The 21,282-nt window shown below is 44.3% G+C and overlaps 1 protein-coding gene across 1 annotated transcript; it reads right to left on the bottom strand.

The window, feature by feature from the left end:
- Window positions 1-916: 916 nt before the first annotated feature.
- Window positions 917-18,960, bottom strand: Tmem185a (transmembrane protein 185A; the record flags this gene model as incomplete). The annotated part of the gene is made up of 6 exons (XM_010603898.2): window positions 917-2,503; window positions 5,132-5,255; window positions 5,706-5,882; window positions 9,458-9,541; window positions 15,963-16,170; window positions 18,776-18,960. Coding segments are annotated over 6 exons (1,023 nt in total), but the record flags the coding sequence as incomplete, so codon positions are not given.
- Between the last annotated feature and the right edge of the window lie 2,322 nt (window positions 18,961-21,282).

Consider the following 21,282-nt stretch of genomic DNA (forward strand, 5'->3'; position numbering starts at 1 on the left):
CGATCAGGAGATGCACATAAAGCACCCTGGCCATCCCATCAAACACACATGCACGGCCACTCCTCCATGGCCTCCTGCCACTCCCTTCTGGACACAGAGCTCCAAGACCATCCAGAGATTTCTGTGAACCTACGAGCCCTCCACCCTTGTGACACCTTCACCCCGGGGCTTGAGGGCCTTGGGCACAGAGCGTAAGAGCTGGGGAGCTACAAGCAGATAGCGAGACCCTAGATTGTAACTTAGGGCTCCTTCCTTTCCTTCTCTGGGCCTCCACTTCCCGATAGGGAGAAGATCATAGGCACCTGTTCCACAGGGCTGTAGAGTGAAGGGGAGGGGACATACAGGGGGAGAGAGGCCCCTGGTGGCAATGTCATAGCCACTGTGGGTACCTAACAAGGCATCTCCTGTATCAGCAAGTCTGAAATACACTGAGCTCAAACAAGACCCATCTGTGGCCTGTGGCCACCTACAGGGAATCTTCAACAACAGCAGCCTGTGGGCTGTCAGTGGCTGCCATCCACAAGCAGAGGGGCCTCTGAGTGAAGTTCCCACTGGGCCGTAGGACAGCTGGGATGAGCCAGAGAAGCACGGAGCGTTTGGGGGCTAAGTGGTCCTCAGCTGCTCACGGTACCCGAAAGAATCTCAGGACCTCTACAGTGGCAATTTCAGTTGTGAGCTGGTTCTGGCGCCCAAGGATCAATGCAGAAAGCCTCCCTCACTAAGACAAGGGCAGAGTGGTGTCACCTAGCCACTTGTAGGATGTGAAAGACAAGCGCTTACCATCTGTGAGCTCGCGGTGTTTTCCCTCGGTGAGGGATTCGTTGTCCTGAAGGCTGGCTGAGAGCAAGTCAGGTTACCTGGGCACATCTAAAACAAGGCACACACTGTGCACATGTAAAATGAGGAATCAGTTTATTGGACAACTACAGGCAGCAAAAATAGTGGACTTAGCTACAGTTTTTACACATTGAGCAGAAGTGCTGCAACGTTCTGTCCCCCTTCCCCTGAAAGAGACTGGCATTGTTGGAGGCCACTGCCAGGGGCAGGGGCAGGGGCAGGAAGGAGGTGGATGTTATTTCTTTCCAACTGAGGCCAATGAGCAGCTGGTCACTCAAAAGCCTGCCTTGGCCACTGGGATCAGAAGGTCAGTGTTCCTTTTGATCCTCTGGAAAATGACCAACTCAATTCCAGGGTAGAGGCTATTGACTTGTAGGACCAGGATGAGCTGTAGTGGCAGAGCCTGATGTACCATGGTCACAGGGCCAGCACGGCCAGGTGCCCCTCGCTCTCCTTGAGGGCAGTCTCACTGCTCCTCCAGGCTTTCTGCACTTGGCCACCTTCTCCAGTGTCCCAGCCTTAGGCAGCACTTGCTAGGTTTCTGCTGGCCAATGCTCCCTGTGCGATAGGGGAGCACATACATTTTTGCATGTCATGGCTGTGCTGGTAGGAGCAGCCACTAAAGTCTGGGCACAAATGGCCATGTTTCAAGAGGGTCTTCACTCTCTGTGGCCAGGTAGGAATGCCACTCACTTCTATTTCCATAACAGAACACTTCCGTCTCCAGGGCAAGCTTGTAAAAAAATACTTTAAGAGTATACTGTACAGAACTAGGATTGAGATCGTATATTACAATGCTAAAATATTTGTATAAATACTATACAGGCATGGAGTCATTCACTCCATGGGAAAGGGCTCAGGGACGAGGCCATGAAAACCTGTGCCCATCATGCTCAGAGGGAAACCCCTGCAGAGGAGGGACAGGAAATGCATGGCTGTGCTGGGTCTGCACACCAGGTGTGCTCAGATCTAGTATCAGTCCCGGCAGGCTGCAGGCAGCAGGACAGCTCAGAGCTGGACTAGGGTGCAGCCCTCTGAAGAGCATGTCTTCCAGTAACTCTTCTGATAGGGATTTTAGCACTTGGGAAAGCTGCCCCATTGACAGACTCTTCTTCTGCAAGCCTCTGGAGCAGCCATCGCTGATTGGGTACCACACTACAGGTACTCACCCTGGAGCAATCAGATTCCTCCCTCTTTCACATACCCCACCCCCTGGCATCTCTCTCTGCACACGCCACCAATCACCAATCACCAGCCACCTGTGTCCTGTGGTGGGCAGCTGATCAGAACTGAATGCAATCAGCATAGGAGAGGGATGTCCCTGGAGGGCCAGCTCCATTCCAGTCTGCGGTAAAGGAGGTGCAGAGGAAGCAGGGAGGATGTTCGTCCCAGGCACCTGTGCTCAGCTCCACCAGGGCCCTTTAGTCTGGCATTTCGATATTTAGTTTTGGAGGCGGGAGGACATACTTTCCAGGGCTCTGGGTGACAACCACCCTGGCCTTCTTGCGAAACATGGGAGCAATTTTAGGAGGTTCCGGAACAGGCGTCTCTTCTGTTTCTTCAGTATCTTCATGGTGGAGATCGTATGAGATGTTTCCATATTCTCTCAAAAATGGGAAGATCTCAAGCAGAAACTGGCAGAAGTCTTTGCGAATACCAAACCACCCTGAAAAACAAGAACATTCCTGGGTTTCAACTTGCCAAAGATTAAAACTAGACCCCTATCTTTCACCATGCACTAAACTAATATCCAAGTGGATTAAAGTTCTAAATATTAAAACAGAAACACTAAACTGTCTGGAAGAGAGGTTAGGTCAAACCCTTGAAGACACTGGTGTAGGAAAAGATTTTATGAACAAAACCCCAGTTGCCCGTGAGCTAGCACAAAGAATCAACAAGTGAGATCTCTTCTTATTAAAAAGCTTCTGCACAGCAAGAGAAACCAGTAACAGTGTGAAAAGACAACCCACGATGTGGGAAAAATTTTTCACCAGCTGTTCCTCAGACAAAGGGCTACTATCTAGACTATATAAAGAACTTAAAAAAAATCAGACCTCTCAATTTAAAGACACAATCCAAAAATGTTCTCAGACAAAGAGGAAAAGCAAATAAACATACGAAAAAATGTTCAACGCAGAGATGCAGATGAAAACAACACTGAGATTCCACCTCACCCCACAAAGAATGGCTGCTATCAAGAAATCAAAAAACAACAAATGCTGGCTGGGCTGCGGGAAGAAGAACGCTGCTCCACTACTGGTGGGAGTACAGACTGGTACAACCACTGTGGAAATAAATATGGAGATGCCTCAAAGAACTAGGATTGGAAGTCCCACTTGACTTAGCTATTCCCCTGCTGAATTCCCTAAAGAATTATACCACAGCGATATATGTGCATCCATGTTTATAGAAGCACAATTTGTAACAGCTAAAACTTGGAAGCAGCCCAATTGCCCATCAATGGGAGATTAAAGAAAATGTGTTTTTAAAAAAATAAAATGGAGTACTACTCTGCCACAAAAAATGAGAAATTAGAGACATTTATAGCTAAATGAATGTACATTGAGGCATTACTCTTAAGTGATATAAACAGGACACACTTGTATAAATACAGAATAGTTTCTCTAGTGTGAGAAATTAAAAATGTAAATAAGGACTAAAAGGTATAATAGATAATGTGAAATAGGAAGAAAAGAACAAAGAGGAAGAGGAAATGGGAGGGGAAGGGGAAAGGAAAGAAGGGAATGGAATTAACAAGAGAAAATTAAAAATAATAATGGAAACAAAGTATTTGCAGATAGGGAGGGACAGAGCGGTTGAAGGGAGGGAAGGGTTATGGGGAAAAAATAAGAACCAAGGTTGATTATGTAAAGGTACACATTTTCAACAATGAATGTCATTATATTGTATACATTAAATGTACCAATACAATTAATTAAAAAAATGTGATGGTCTCCACCTTTCCTGTTGTCTGTCTTTCAGGAACAAGAACTCCTACTGGCAGGAGTTAACACATTAGCTGGCTTCCCCAGAAATGAGGATGGAGCAGGGCTGCATGCACATGAAGGGGAAGAATGAATGAAGACCCCCAGGTCTGGGGTGGTGATAGTGGGGTCCCAGAATGTCAGTGACAGCATGCGTAGGGTCCTGTGGGGGATGAGAAGGTCAGGCACAGTCCAGGCCACTCAAACCAGAAACAGTGGCACACTCTTGGGAGCAGAGTACCATGCTACCTGGCCCTCCAGGGACTTTCATGGGTACCCCAATGTGAGATCCTCTTCTCCAGTGATCCTCAAAATCTGGGGTGCCCCGGCCAAGCTTCCTTTCCTTAATCTCCCAGGCCCAGGATGAAGCCAGCCATGGATGACAGAGAGCATTTCCACCAAAGGATTTCTGTCACCCTGTGGAATCTGGGCAGGGGTAGGCACCAGTAGGCCCAGGGAAAAATGCAGCCTGAGCTCATGGGCCTTCCTCAAAGCCACCTCCCAAGGTTTCTTCTCCCTCTTTGTCTCTGTGTGTGCATGTGTGTGTGGTGTGTCCGTGTGTGTGTGTGTGAGAGAGAGACAGAGAAAGAGAGACAGAGAGAGAGACAGAGACAGAGAGACAGAGACAGAGAGACAGAGACAGAGAGACAGAGACAGAGATAGGGGACTCAGCTTTGTACTGGCTCTTTCAGGACAAAAGAAGCAAAATCAGCCTGGGCTGAGGTCTGGACACAACCCCCAGGCTTTCAGAAGGAAACCTAGGCCCTTCTGGCTTCCGCGCAGCCAAGCTCCCAGCCCCATGAGGCAGGGACCCTCCGCAGAGATGATTTCTATACTGTGTGCCATGGCACGCAAGTGGAGATGTAGAGGGCCTCAGCCAGGTACAACTGGTAAGACCCGGTATAGGGAAGACTGACATGGGGGCGTGGGTGGGGCAAAGGGGAACAAAAAGGGGTCTACCTCCTGGGTTCTGGTGGAAGATGTGGATTTTCCATCTACCTTACTTAGCCCTGTGAGAAGGTTATTTGAGCCCTATTTTGCAGTGTTGGAAACAGGAGCCCAGAGAGGTGGTATTCTGCCTGTTTGCATCAGACGAGAGATGCATGAGGGGCCAGCCAAGGAAAATGGAGGCCCTTGGCAGGTCTCGCTCCTTCCTCTTGCGCTCTGGGACTCATCTTTTCAGAGTATGGACACACACGTGTGCAGATACACACGCATGCATACACATATGCAATACACGTGCGTGCAAGCACACACACACACACACACACACACACATGCCCAGGACTTCTGAGATGCTGAATACATACAGTGGTTTCCACCCTTCTGTCCGAATGTAGTTGCCATCAGCGTGATCAATGAGAGCCACAGCGGAACAAAGATGGGAATGCAAGAGAAAGCATTGTGGCCATCCAGTTTGTGAACCAGTAGAATCTGGGGAAAAAGACAGAGTAAGGTTCCCATGGATGCGGCACCTGTCGGTGGCCCTGTGTGTTAGGTCTCAGGAGAGCAAGTCATGTCAGGACAGGATAGGGCTCTGTCCTTCTGCGGGGAGAGAACCAGGTGAGATGTATGTGGCACTCCTCCTCGTGCTCATTCTAAGGTGTCCAGTGCCCACTGTGGAATTCTCTACTGTACTTCACTACGAGATCACGGACACGGAAGGCCCCTCTTGGGGAGCCAATAATCAGCCCGTGTAGCCAGCATGGCTGAAGAGCACACTGTTCCCAGCCAACACCCTGTGCAGCACCTCTGTCCCAGTTCTCCTCTCCCACAGAGTACATTGTGATGCCCAGTGCCTCCACTGCCTGAGGAGGGATACACGATGCTGCTGCAGGGAAGGCTGGGCTGGGGGCTGAACAGGTTTCTTGCAGAGAACCGTACCTCAAAAGTCAGCAGTGGCACCACAATGGTCATCCAGCTCAGTGCCATGGTGATGTGAGTCCTTCGCTGTTCTGCAATCACGTCCATAGAGCGCAGGAACAAGACGGACCACACGATGTAATAGAGGACCACCAGGCACAGGAAGGACATGAGGATCCACAGAGGGACGCACACCACCTGCGGGGCAGAGCAGGGTGGAAATGTCTTAGAGATGTCAGCCCAGTCACTGGCTGGCTGGGCTTTCCAGGAAAGCCTGGCAGTCCCACCATGCACAGGGCTGCCTTGAGGGCAGTCATCAGTCTTCCTCCTTCAGAGACAGCTGGCATCTCAGCCACAGCTCTGCGTTCCTGAGGTCCTCTTGCTTAGTCACTTCCTCACATACTCACTCCCACTCGAGCAGGCTCTCCCCACGGCTGCCACTCGCACTGGTGCCAGAGGCTTCAGCATGGTACCAGCACCCTGTGCCCACACACATCCTCTTTCCCTCACACACTGTCTTCACAGGCCTGCTCTGCAATCTGCTGGAGCTACTTGACTCAGGTATTTGGGACTCTATTCCCCAGAAACTTCAGCTTAGTGAACCTGGCTATGTCATGCTACTCCAAGGCTGACACACCAAGGCGCATCCTGAGTGCGTGGCTGTGGCAACAGAAGGACTTCGTCTCACTCACTCACAAGACCACAGGGTAAGCCTGGGGGCCACCACCTAGCCAGCCTCCCTTCCTTCATTTCTCCCTGCTGCCCTGTCCCCTGGCACTCTTTCTCTCTGGTCCCTTTCTCTTTTATGAATGATCACGCAGTACAATAGACTGCTTTGGGTGTACAGTTCTGTGAGTTCTAACATGTGTACACTGGCATGGCTACAAAAGCACACGGAGTTCTGTCACCTTGTAAAAGTCCTTCGTGCTGTCCTGTCGTTGTCAGACCATCAGCATGCCCCCATAATACCTGACAACCATGGATCTGTTCTGTCTCTGTCCTTTTGTCCTTAGGAGGTTGCCCCAGTGGGGTTACACAGACAGTAACCTGGGACTAGCTTCCCTCTGTAATGTCCCTGCGGTTCCCCCGACTGTTCCATGCAGCCCCAGGTTGTTCCCTTGTAGTGCTGTGGCATTCCACCGTACAGATGAGCCATGCGTTCACCTCACCCTCACTGAGGTCGGCTTCCAGCTCTCAGGTATCGCAGTTGAGGTGACTAAAATTTGTATCTGGCTTTTTGTGAGGCTTCGTGTTTTCATTTCTAAGTTAGGTACCCAGGAGCACGACTGCTATACCACATGGTATGTGCATGTTTAATTATAAGAAATCACCGAACTTTGTACCTGAGTGCCTAACCTGTCCTGCCCTTTTGGCACTAATGAAGGAGTGTCCCAGTTTCTCTGTGACAGTCCCACTCTTGGAGTTGCCAGTGTTTTGTTTTGCCATCCTGAAAATGGCAGGGCAGGACCACACCATAGTTTTATTTGGCCTTTCCCTGATGGGTAATAATGTTGAGCATCTTTTCCTGTGCATTTGTAAATCCTCTTTGTGAACTGTCTTTTAAAGTCTTTTACCAATTTTTAAATTGTTTTATTTTCTTATTTTGTGTTAAGAATTTTTTGGGCTGGGCATGATGGCATATGTGTGTAACACCAGCACGCTCAGAGGCCAAGGCAGTAGGAGAAGCAAGTTCAAGTCCAGCCTTGGCAACTTAGGGAGACTCTGTTTCAAAATTAAATTAATTAATGAATTAATATAAAAAGGGCTGGGGATGTAGGTCAATATGATGACTCCTGGGTTCAATCCCCAGTTCCACAAAAACAAAAACAAAACATTCAATTATTTGTATATTTTCAGTGTAAGTACAAGTTTTGCTAAGTACTTGATAAATAATTTTCTCTAGTTTGTTTCTTTTCTTTCACTTTGGTTTAATTTTATGACATCTGAATTTATGATTTCTTTCTTTTAAAGGCCATATTATTAATGCCATTTTTAACTGTGGGCCCCTTAAATTTTGTCCTGTGCTTTCTTCTAACAGTTCTACAGTTTTACGTTTTAGCTTTTGATGTTTGATTTGAGTTGATATACGTACATGATTTTTAATTCTCCTGACTAGCTTGGAATTCTCAACTGTATGTTGTGCTAAAAAGTCTATGTGTTGTGTGCCCGCCTCCTTTTAAAGTACATCTGTGATGGGATTCATTTATTGGAGTCCCTTTCATGGGTGGGATGATAGTTATCTTAACATCCTCATTTGCTCTGTCTTATTCATTATAGGAAGCAATTAGACCACCTCATTCACTGGGCTTCACACAGGATTCAGAAGAAAAAAAAATCACTCTCCTAACCATAGAAAACATTCAAAGTTCCTAATCTTTTTTTCCTGATCGTACTTATGATAAAAAGTAGTCTTGTCCAGATCTGTTTCTTCCATGTTTCAACAGAAGGAGTTTTGAACCCAATTACCATTTTCACATACAGTATTTTGAAGACACAGGATGTGTGTCTGAACAATATTTTTGATTAAGAATATTTTATTAAGCATTCTGGACATAAGTGATAAATCTAATTGCGACTTTAAATTTTGAAATCTGTGCTCCCTTATTTTCTTCCTTTCTCTCAAATGAATATTTTCATTTTTTTCAAAGAAGTAAAATCTACTTAATACAAAGAATGTCTGCATGTAAAAGTACACATCAAGCAGTAAGAAAAACCGAAACAAAAATACTGGCATGGTCCCACAGGCAGTATAGCTCTTCTTTTATTCCCAACCTTCTTCCTATGCATTCACTCACTGAAACAATATTGTATTCTCTAATTTGTAGCTTACCGTTTTTCTATACACCCTTTGCTCCTTACCCCCTCCATCCATAGTCAATTTTAACCAAATACTTACTAGCTGAAGCCACAGTTAAAAGACATAATTTATGACTCCACATCTAGCAAGAGTGTAGACTGGTACAGATTTTTTGAAAAGCAAATTACCACACAGTATACATATTTAAAAATCTCAACAAATTCCTACCCTTTAGCCCAATAATATAATTTCTAGAGTCTTTCCTAAGAGAACAATAAAAAATCACACAATGACATTTATGAATAAAAATATACATTGCAAGTTGAATGAGAGGAAACACTAATGTTTATAGCATATGATTGACAATAAATAATTGAATATTTCAAAATAGCTATCAGAGAGGATTTTGAAAGTTTCTTCTCAACACAAAACAATAAATGTCTGAGGTAACAGATATATCAGTTACCCTGACATGATCCTTACACATTGTAAACATGTATTGGAACGTCACACCATACCCATTATACACACACACACACACACACACACACACACACACACACACACACACCCATATTTAAAATTACTCTGTCAATTAAAAAATATAAAATCTTAAATTTTGCAGCATGTTTTAAATTGCAAATAGTGGCAGCAACTGAAATATTCAGAAATAAGGGGATGGTTTGATAATTTCAAATAAAGAATACTTTGCATTGATTACATTTTAAAAGACATGTTTACAGAAATATTATACTGACATAAATACTTATAGGTTAAGATTTAAAAAGCAGGATACAAAAATTTATATGTAGTATAATCCCAACTATTTATATAATAAAACACAGTAACCATATTATCTCCAAGAATGGGAATATGGGTGATTATCAGTCTACTACATATGCTTTTCCATGTTTTCCAAGTTTCTTAGAATGTACATTAATTACTTTTGTAATAAAAGAAATTTTGAGTTACATACAAGCCAGGGCCAGTGGATGATCTTGTCCAGTCTTAAGGCAATGAAGATAAACTGGAGAATGTTGACAGAACACAGGATTTCTAACTGAAAATGAAGAGAAGAATCAGTTTTTAAAGTCAGAGGCACTCAATACTGCAGTTATCTGGTTAATGCATTCAATGGCAATGAGAATCGTAACACAAACTTGAATTACAGTACAGTGGAAATTACTGATTTTCAGCTCTGGAAGAGCACAGCAGCGCTTTGCTAAGAAGAAACATGCCCTGCTCTCCCGTCTCATCCCTCTGCTTAGTGGCTGCCCCATCCTTTTTGGAGCTGGATGCCTGAGAGCTGATGCCGATGGCAGATGGCCCTGTTTCCAGGTGTACTGAGAAGAGGCAATTGGCAGTGGATGTCCTCCCAGCCTCCTTCCTGCCCCTACCAACAATCACTTATTTGTCACCACTGTACACTTTACTTCCTTTGTCTCATAACTAGGACTCGGCCCCACACCCCACTTCTTCCTTTTTGGCTCCTTGAAGGCTCTCAATTTGAGATTCTTCACTGCATTTTGAACTCCACCTGCACCACTGATCCTTCTAAAGCAAACAAGTGAACTATTACTCATTAAAAACAAAAAACCTTGGGGCTGGGGATTTAGCTCAGTGGTTCTGCCACCTGCCTCACAAGGACCCGAGTTTGATCCCTGGTACCAAAGAAACCCAAAAAACAAAACAAAACAAAAAACCCTCAAATCCAAATAAGCCCACCCATCCCATGGCCTGTACCTCTCATAATCTTAGCTCTTTCTCTACTGTCACCTGTGTGAGACACAAGCAGCTATGTGAGCCCCTACTGCCTTATCTACCCTTCCACCCCACTAGGACACTGCTTTCATCAAGGTCACCCAAGCCAGCAGGCAGCAGAACACTTGTATCCTCCTGGGCATCCCTGTAGCATGCGCTTCAAGGATGTCACCACAGCATCTCGGTGTCCTTCGAATGATCTGATGACTCCTTCTGAGGCTCCTTTACCTCTCCTTAAATAGTGATACTTCCCACGGCCCCCCCAAATCTGTCTTCTCTCCCTACTAGAAAAATGTACATGGAAAAAAACACTCTGCTCCACTCATCCCCTCACTCCCTGGCCCTGTCATAGCTTCCCATGTTGTCCAGTGGTCGGTTTTCGAATCTGTCTCCAAGCCAGGCTTCCTGCTGCACACCTCACTCGGGGGTGCAGGCACCACTTGGCTTTCCCAGAGGCACCCTGAGTGAAGTCTGTCCCCAAGTGAGCTTGTTATTCCCTGCTCCTCTCCTTCCTTTCACTCGAAGGCACCGCAGCAGCCTGATTTCCTAGGGCATGAAACCAGGAAGCACCCTCCGTTCACTGCCCCGCAATCTCATGTTCAGTCACCACATGAGTGCACTCCCCCATCCCAACTTCTCGTGAATCCCCACCCACTCTCTGTGCCCATCACAGCGGCCCAGGTAGGCCTTCCCTATTTTCAGCCTCTGCCGGCTACTTCCACAGACTCCCGACTAGCGTCCCTGCCACTAGAGTCCCTGCCGCTAGCCTGGACGGCTCTCTCCTTCCAAAGCTCCCAGGCTGCTCTTCCTTCTGTGACAGTCCTTGTCCTTGTCTACCGAATGAAAATCTGTGACCTGTCCTACAGCTTCTCCAAGTTCGCAGTCCAGCAGCCATTTGGTGAGCAAATAAATCTTCCACAGACTTCTGGGCTGAAACAAATACCTAATATTTCTATTGATTTAAGTAATTAGGTCTAAACTTAGTCTTTCCACACTGAGCCAATTGGAAATATGAATCACTAAGTCACAAGATAAATATTATTTTCGCACGGTGTGGTAGTGCATGCCTATAATCCCAGGCCCCTGGGAGGCTGAGGCAGGAAGATTACAAGTTCAAGCCCAATCTAGGGGATTTAGCTAAACCCTGTGTCAAAATAAGAATTAATAACAATAAAAAAGAAATAAAAAGGAATAGGGATATAGCTCAGTGTGAAGGCCTTGGGTTCAACCCCCAATACTGTGAGAAAAAAAAAGTATCATTCTTTCAAAACCATAACAAATTCTTAATGAGGTATGTGTGCCAGATTGCACCCAATGTCTCAAACCTGGAATTAGATAAGGTACTTCCATTCTCATTCGCTGTTTTGCACCTGCGTTTCTCCACAGTACTATCTTTAATCACAGCAACTGCTGAGAACTCAGCTTCTTAAAGATACGGTGTCATTGAAGGGGGACATGGTGTAACCTACTAATGCACAGGAAACTATCCTGAGCTAGTAGTTGGAATGATGCCCCAACGGATGTCACATACCAGTGTTTTCCTCCAAGCGTCCACTATCACTGTGCCCTAAGAGGCCACTGAGGTGATTCTGTTCAGCCCCACTCCTGTGTGGAGGCTCCCTTCTCCCAGTATCCACATGGCCCCCTACCTCCACTGCAGGAAGATCTGAGCTTCCCTGGAGTCCATGTGGCTGACGGGTCTTTCCTGCCTCTATGCCTTGGCGCACCTGAAGTCCCCTACCTCTTTTTGTCCCAATGCAGGCTCCACCAGCAGACCCTGGTGGTTTACAGCTCTGTGCGAGCCTGCACCCAGCCACCCCCTTGCTGCTGTACACTCTCTTCCTTTGGTAGCACAAATCTACAGGAGCTCAGCTCCATCATGTTGTTTCTTCCTGTGGGTGGGAAGGCCAGGGGCGTGAATGTGCGAAAGACTAACTTTCTGCAACTCCTGCCTGATGCAGTCTGAGCGCTGGTGTAGGCTCCTGCTTTCCAAGAAACCAAGTTCCATATTCTCATAGGTTTTTTTTTTCCTTTTTATTGAGTTTATTGGTACAATCTAGGTCTACAATACATTTACATTCATTACTGGGATCCCGTACCTTCACATGACAGGTCTTGAGTCTCATTTTTTCCCCTTGTCTCTGCCCTCCTTTCACCCCCTCCTCCCCTCCCCATTAACAAACTCTTTATTTCCATTTTTTCATTTTCTCATATTTTTTTTCTTTTCCCTTATTTCCTTGCCCCTACCCTTCCCACTTTCCCTACACCTTTAGCCCTTTTCTTCCTATATCACACTCTTAATTATCCCATTAGGATCTTGTGTACTATTATAGTTTTTCACACCAGAGTCTCATAGGTTTTTAAAACTTCCTTCTTCACCCCTGTCTAAGAGCTTTCAGGTAACTCTATGGATACTCCTCAACCCACCAATGCTGCTCCTAGGGACAAGACTGGCTAAGAAACATGGGGGAGCACTTTCAGATATCAGAGAGACCTGCAGGACAGCACCACCATGAGTACTTAAGGCACAAGGGTCAGCGATACACGTCGTGCAAAGCATAGGACACTGGCTCAACCAAACGGTTCCCATCTGGAATACCAACAACACACCTCCCTCCTCCACTGAGAAACACTGGAGCAAGTGGGACCCATTAGAAATGTTTTGATTTTTCATGATTGTTTTTAATGTAAGCTTTTGTCATGATTTTTTTTTCTTTTTATACTGCAAATTAAACTCAGGGCATTGTGCTTGTCAGGCCCTGCACCTCTGAGCTACATTCCCAGCCCTGTTGTGATTTTTTAAAGCTCAGTTTTACTCCATTTGCTCAGGTAATAGGAATAACATACTAGGCAACAGAAGCACAGAGTAGAAAAGTGCAGATGACTAAGTAGAATGGTGGATATAACCAAGAGGATGAGCAGACTGGGGTGAAGCTGGATAAGGGGTCTGGAGGTAGTAAAGAAATGTGAGGCTGGAGTAGGAATTTAGGAGGCAACAGTATGTGAGGGGAAGTGGAAGCAGGAGTGTCAGCGAGATCACTCCAAGCAGGTAAGAACAGTGAAGAGAGATGTCCCCAAATTAGAATGCTATGAGCTTACAGCAAATTGTACAGAGCAGAGGAGGAGAAACTCGGTCAACAAGCTGAAGATGGAAGAGGCCAGAGGGTCAAAAGACCAGAAATGAGGACTATGCCAGTCACATCAAGAGATGCTCGACAGTGTCTGGGGCTCCCGGGTATTCAATGGTCCAAAAGGATGTAGACTGCAAAGGGCCTACTGGACTTGGCCTGGGGCTCTCATGTTGGAACCCCAGGAGCAGGGGGCTGGGCAGAGACCCAGCAGTATGAGATAAGGTGGTGGGGGTGAAATAGCCCGTTTTTGAGGAGCTGTTCTGTGAATGGGAGGAGAAAGGAGAAATCACGACAACAGAGAAAAGGATTGAGAGAGGCTTGTGGCTGCAGCTGTTTGCTTTTCTCTTTCAGAGGAGGGACAGAAAAGTTGCTAGGCCAAGTGTGGTAAGTTCTAGAGCAAATGCCTAGGGGACAACATGCAAAGAGCAAGGGTGGACAGCAGGCAGGTCTCTGAGAGACTATAAATGGTCTGGGGCACCATGGGCCCTGCGGATAGATGAGTAGGATGCACAGGCACAAGGAAGGCCAGCACAGTGCTGCTCAACCTTGCTTCCATCACTGCTCCCCCAAAAGCCTTGAGAGATATTTGCTTCTAATTGTACCCCTGGTGACATTTTAATACCACGGATATTTTGTAGGTAATAGACTATATGCATATCTGTGCTTTATTCCTCAAACGAATAAGGTTTTCCCCACTCTAACCTCTAAAACAGTGTTCACTCTGTGGGGGCCCATTACTGCAGTCTGGCTGAAGCTGAAGACTCATAAACCTTGGTGGCTGAGTCCACGTGACTTTCTTCAGCCGTTCCCAGCAAGCAGCCAGAAGGGAGCAGAGTGGAAGAGAAATTGCCAGGCTGTTTAGGCAGGGAAAGTGAAAGTAGGCAGGGAAAGGAAGTACTCCAACCCAATGGCATGGCTTGCTACCTGGGCCAGAGAGGTGACCACCAGGCCAAGCCCTTCCTAGTGCCCCAAGTCCTGCTCCCTCTGGGTCCTAGAGGGCCTTGTTCCATCACCAAAACCTATACCTGGGGTCCAGGCTCACCTTCTGGCTCCTATGTTCCCTTCCAACAGGAGGTTCCTTCCACCATTCTATTCTATCCTTTTCTTTTTGTGCTGGACACTGAACCCAGGGCCTTGCACATGGTAGACAAGCACTCTGCTATTGAGCTACATTCCCATCCATTTTTTATTAATTTTTTTTGAAATGGGGTCTTGAGTTACTGAGGCCAGCTTCAAGATCACAATTCTACTGTCTCAGCCTCCCTAGTAGCTGAGATTGCAGACATAAGCCACCACAACTAGCTCCTTCCTAAACTCTTCTTGCCCAAGGCATCTACAGTGGTCCCCCTTATCGGCAGGCATGTTTCAAGACTCCTAACAGATGCCCGAGACTGCACTTAGTACCACACTGCATATTCATCCTGCTTTGTGTCCAATACATATACACCTATGGTAAAGTTTAAATTATAAAATGCATACTAAGAGATTAACAATAATAACTAATAAAATAGAAGGATTCTAATAGTTACTATAATAAAAGCAATGTGAAATGTGGTTTTTCTCCCAAAACATCTTACTGTACTAAATCCCATCTTCAGGCCACAGTTGACCACAGGTAACTGAAATTGTGGAATGCAAATACGGAATAAGGGGGGATGACTACAGAGCCTCCACTTCTCTCCTCAACCCGTCGGCACACAGCACTGGGCCACAGCTTGCATGGGCCCTGCAGTCAGCCTGACTGAGATGGAATCTCGGCTCTGCCCCTTCCTGAGTGGCCCCGAACACACTCCCCTCTCTGGGAAATGACACCTACTTCACAAGTGCCCATGCCAATGCCTGGTACACAAGTACATGTACCATAAATATTACCTGCAATTATTTTCGTTACTACTATAACTAGTCCTGCCATTTTATTCATTTGTGTATCCCCTATTCTTAGGCAAAAAGGGCCTGGCATACAGTAAGTACCTGACAAATGTTTAACTGAATGAATAGACACGGGCATATCAGGAAAAGCCAGCCAGAGAACAGCTGAGGTGCTAGAATGTGAGGTCTAAGGTATTTAGATGGGTAGTTTTGTGTATTAACTTGACTGGGTTAAAGTACCTGGCTATTTAACCAAACACTAAGGTATATGTTGCTTACTGACTTCAAATAAAGCCTACCCTTGGTAAAGTGGGTGGGCCTCGTGCAATCCATTAAAGGTTTTAATTGTCAAAACTGATGTTTCCTGATGAGGAAGAAACTGTGCCTCAGGACTGCAGTATCAGTCTGCTTAGTCTCCAGCCTGTCTGCCTGCCCTACACATTTCAGACTTCCCAGCCTGGCAATTATATCTGTGTTTCTGCCTATCCTACTGGAGGTGTCTGACTATTGCAAGTAGGTGGGAAAGACAGGACACCCCAGAAGGCTGATGACCTGGGAGAAAGCCACTGTTCTGGGTCAAGAAAGAGAAAGAAAAATTTCCATCATCTTTCTTTCCTTACACCCCGTGATCTTGAATTAACAATCTCTTCTTAACAAAGGGCAAGGTACTGACATTAGAAGAACTGTTTTGAAAACATCCTTAAGTATATAAAATCTTACCTCTAGTGATCTGTCATGTCGAAAGCCCCAGACACAAGCTGCAACAGATACCGGGGAAACAAAGAATAGTGGCATGAAGACCAGAAGCCAGAAATGGCTTCCCCTTTCGATCCTATCACAGACCAGAACTTCAAACATCAACAAGAGCAAGTGGATGCCCACAGCAATTAACATGGCTTTGAACTCCACACATGTTTCTCCTTCTGCTCTAAAGAGGGACAGAAAAAGAAGAAAAATACCCGCAGTTCAGAATCTCCATTAAAAGCAAATAGTTCATTGCAAATATAGTACCAACTTAAGATGAGTTTTTGAATTTGACTTTCAAATTTGACAAAAAGAAAAGGAAACCTAATCTCTAATAGAGAATCTTTCAAGCATCAAAGAACTAACTACATGACAAGAGATAAACATTATAACCACATCAGATTTAATGTTTTACCTTTTTAAGGGTACTCTCAGAAGAAGCCACAAGCATTATTTCCCAGAATGTATACCTAAACACTTTTGCTCATAACTTTAACTCAAATAAGAGGTACCTCCCAGATTATTCACACTGCTTCTATTGATAAAAACTGACAAATACCTCTTAAGATGACAAATACCTCTTATGTCCCATGAGCCTCATCTCTTACTTATTTCAGCCCATCATGGTGGTGCACACCTATAATCCCAACACTCTGGAAGATTAGAAGTTCTACTCAAACCAGGTCAATTTAGCAAGACCCTATCGCAAAAATAAAAGGGATGGGGATGTAGTTCAGTATTAAAGCTCTTGCTTCAATCTCTAGTATCAAAATGTAAAATGCATTTCATACAACAGAATAAAAATAACTAGCTTTGCGAACAAGTATGAGTTATGTTCAAGAAGATATGGTAGCTATTTGTTAGGTTATATTTTGTAATGCAAATCAAATTAGGACTATCTTTTTAGTTTCCTTTCTAGTCCATTAAGATGCATTAAAATCTGCAGATGAAAGACAAAGGGCAAAAGAATGAATTAACACTATTCTCAGAATCATTTCAATTAGCTATTTAAGTATCATGCATGCACTTTATAGATTTAACTATTGAAAAATTAAAAGGTCACAAATTTTATAATTTATAATATTTTATAATTTGAAAGTCCTACAATGTTCATTCAAAATACTGTCCAGATGACATTTCTGATATATATGTCTTGTTGGTCCTGAGGATGGGACAGAGCAAATGCAGTCAGAGGTTATTCCCTGACCTCCACCACTAATGTTGACATTAGAAGGAGCACATTTGTACATTTGGTACATTTAAAAACACACACACTTTTTTCTTTGCTTGAAAAATCTTAAGCCAACAGAGAAAACATTGAAATAACTTCTAAATATCAAATAGTGGAAACTAAAATGTTAGTTAACTTTTCATTCTTTGAGGAACACGCACTGGATACCTAAAAATATAAAAGAAAAGATGTATAGATAGCTACAATGGTAATCAATCTTTCAAAAATATCTACAAACTTTAAAATAGCTACACATGAATGGTCCTCATCTGCCAAGGCTCTTCCTGTAGCTATTTAAAAATTCCTGGATACACATGTGATACATTTTTCAAATGATCTAAACCTTGATTTCTTTTAAAAGTTAATAACCAAGAATTTTTTTTAAAGAACTGCAGTGCCCCAACTTCTACACTCTTCCTACACAAGGAGCAGTAGCAGCTCCCTTTATTCTCCCTACCTGCCTAAAGTGCTGCACGCCCCATCTTCCTGGTGAAGGTTTAGAAAAGCTCCCGTTCTCCAGCTCTCCCCAACCCCCATCCTTGATGCAGCCCCAGTCTGGCTTGGTTACTTTTCACTAGGCTGAGACAAAATACCCGACACCCAAAGTTAAAGGAGGAAAGGTTTATTTGGTTCACAGTCTGTAGAGGTTTCAGTCCGTAGCTGGCTGGCTCTAAAGCAGGGAGGTGTGGCAGAGGGTTATCACAGAGGAGAAACAGTTCAAGGCAGGCAGAAGGCAGTAAGCTGTGAGCCTGCCTTTCCCTTTTATCCCAAGGAGGCTACAGGCCTTCTGAGCTGTGCCACTCACATCCAGGGTGGGGCTTGTCTTAGTAAATCAATTCAGCCACACCCAGAGCTATGCTAATTCCAATCAGAGACTAATTTGATACCACACACACTTAATCCCAGCATCACACACCTTAGATCCAGCCTGCTCCAAAAGCCCCACCTATGAGTGCATGAGGCTAGACACAGCCATAACATAGTTTCCGTGAGAGAAGGGAAAAACGCTCACAGAGGTCAGCAACGCCAAGCTGCATGCACCCCTCCCCCTAAGCATCTGGCTCTCAACTTTCTTTACTGCCAAACCCATCTGGTGTTCTGGCCAAGTTACTTCCCTGACATTACAACAGTCCTAAAGCCCAGGACTAGGAGACTGGGACAAGTGGCGCTTCCTTCCAAAGCAAACTGGAGAAAGGCAGATACGTGACAATCAGCTAGAACTATGAATCCCTCCCAAGCACATGTAGCTTCATGCCTCTTAGTCTAGTATGGCGTAATATTTCTGTTTTTTGGGTATGTTTGAGATTATACAGGGATTTGTGGGCTGGCTAGGTACTGAACCACTGAAATCACACTGCTTTTGTAGGAAAACAATATCAAACATCTTCCTTTTAAAAACATTGATGACACCTCAGTTTATTTATACTACAGTTCTATAAAATCCCAAGCAGTTCTTATGTAACTTCATTTCAAAAAGAAATGGTCCTTATTTTATTATGAGTGACAAAAACCAAGGTACTGCTCTCAGGACAGAGCAGGTTTTATAAAGCAGTATTACCGATATTGAGGATTTCGTGCCCAGACTCCAGTTCCAACGGAGGCTCCGACAATGACCATTAACTTCCACAGCCATATGGGAGCAAAGACAGCCCAGTAACTCCACTGAATGATGCCATCCAGACGAAGGGCCAGCAGCACAGAGAAGAGCAGCAGACAGGCGTAGATGAGGAATTTACTAGGAGAAAAGTAAAATGATTAAGAAAGGCTCATTTTTACCAACAGATGATTCTGAAATGGGGAGGAATAACAGCAATATTTTTTCAGCACATAAAGAGCCACTAATTCAACACCTGCTTATTGAAAAGTTCTACATAGTAGATATACTGTGCTGGGAACAGGAGAAACATAAAAAGAAATAAAAGAAGTCCCCCGTTTTCAAGTGCTTCCTGGTAGAAGGGAGTCTACAGAGAATCAGACAATTACAATCCAGCATGACCTTGGCTGAAATCCTGCTTTGGGCAGGGGTGATGGGAGCCAGGAGGAGATTCGGGTTCTATCAGAGGCGCTGGGAAGTAGAGACGAAGTGACCATGGAGCTGGTTCCAGAGGCTACTTGGAAAGCTTCCAGACAGGAAATGACATGAGGAAACATTCAAGGTGGAAGGAGCTAGTTATACCAGGACAAGGAGATCAGAAAAGGTTGACACGTTTGGGATAGGGTCATGTTATGCCACTAACTGATCATACGATTCTATTTATGAAGCTGTAGCCACCTTCCATATTCATATGCCATGCACATTTTAGTGCATGTACTACATTTTCTGTGGCTGAATAAGTATGTACATGCACACACACTCATATCTCACATAAAAAGGAAGTGCTATAGAAGTTGTCCTAGAAATATTATTCAGAATGTATACTGCTGAGAACTTTTGCTTCCAGCCTTGCTGAAATAACCAGACTAGGATTCAACTTCCCACCTTATAAAAGGAACTGGGCAAAAACACGTACAGTAGCACACCCCTGTAATTGGGAGGCTAAGACAGGAGGATCACAAATTCCAGACCACCCTTGGCAACTTAGCAAGACCTTGTCTTAAAATAAAAAGTAAAAAGCCAGGTGTGATTGCGCATACCAGTAATCCCAGCACTCAGGAGGCTGAGGCAGGAGGATCTCCTTGAGTTTGAGACCAGCATGGGCTACATAGTGAGTTCAAGGCCAGCCTAAACTACATAGTGAGACCTCCAATTATATCAACAACTGATAAAACACATAGAAAATAACTAAAGATACTAAACATACTTCTAAACAACCCATAGGCAAAAGAAAAAGCCGTAAAGAAAATTCAAAAATATTCTGGACTAAATGAAAGTGAAAACATACCAGAAATTGTGAGATGTTGCCAACATAGTACTAAAGAGAAAGTCTAACCTCAAATACTTACTTTGGCAATTAGTATAGCCACTATGGAAATCAGTGTGGGAGCTCCTCAAAAGACTAAAATAGAGCTACCATATTATTCAGCAATTCTACTATGCGGTACATATCCAAAGGAAATGAAACCAGCAGGTTGAAGACATACCTGCACTGCCAAGTTTACTACTGCAGCACTATTAACAATATCCAAGACATGCAGTCAATCTAACTGTCCACTAAAGGATGAGCAGATATACAAATGTGGTACATATACATAATGGAATACTATTCGGCCAAAAAAATGAAATCATGACATTTGTGGTAACATGGGTGGAAGTGCACACCATTTTGTTATGTATAATAAACCAGACATAGAAAAACAACTGCTGCCTGACCTCACTCATATGTGGAATCTAAAACATTGACCTCATAAAATTTGACAGTAGAATGGAGGCTACTGAGGCTGAAGGGAGGGATGGAGAAAGGCTGATCTGTGGGTTCTGTGTCACAGATAGGAACAAGAAGCCCTGGTGTGCTACTGCAGAGTAGGGTGAGTGTAGACAATGACACTGTACGGTATATTCCAAAAAGCTGGAAGAAAGGATTTTGGAAGCTTTCACCATAAAGAAATGATAAATGAGAAGGCAGATAAGTTTAACCCAAATTAAGCATTACATAATGTATACATGTATTGAAACACACATAATACTACTTTTTTTTGTTTATTTTGAGACAGGGTCTCACTATGTAGCCCAGGCTGGTCTCGAACTCACAGCGATCCTCCTGCCTCAGCCTCCCGAGGGCTGGGATTACAGGCATGAGCCACCACACCCGGCTACAATACTACTTTTACTGTGCAGTTTTTGTTTTAATGCATCATCTATAAATAGACTTGATTTAAATAAAAAATGGATTGAATTAATTTTTTAAAAAATAAAGAAAAGAAGCTCTCAAATCAATGATCAAAGATACTAGGAACAGAAGAAAAAGTTTAAAAAGTAAATAGATGGAAGGAAATAAATGTAAGCACAGAAATCAATTAAAGACAGTAGAGAAAAATCAGCAACACTAAAAGCTGGGTCTTTGAAAAGCTAAAGAAATTAGTAAATCTATAGTCAAATTGATCAGAAAAAAAGTATACCCAAGCTAC

Source organism: Fukomys damarensis, unplaced genomic scaffold, assembly GCF_012274545.1.
Source record: "Fukomys damarensis isolate Sample0158 unplaced genomic scaffold, DMR_v1.0_HiC HiC_scaffold_39, whole genome shotgun sequence".
Classification (NCBI taxonomy): Eukaryota; Metazoa; Chordata; class Mammalia; order Rodentia; family Bathyergidae; genus Fukomys; species Fukomys damarensis.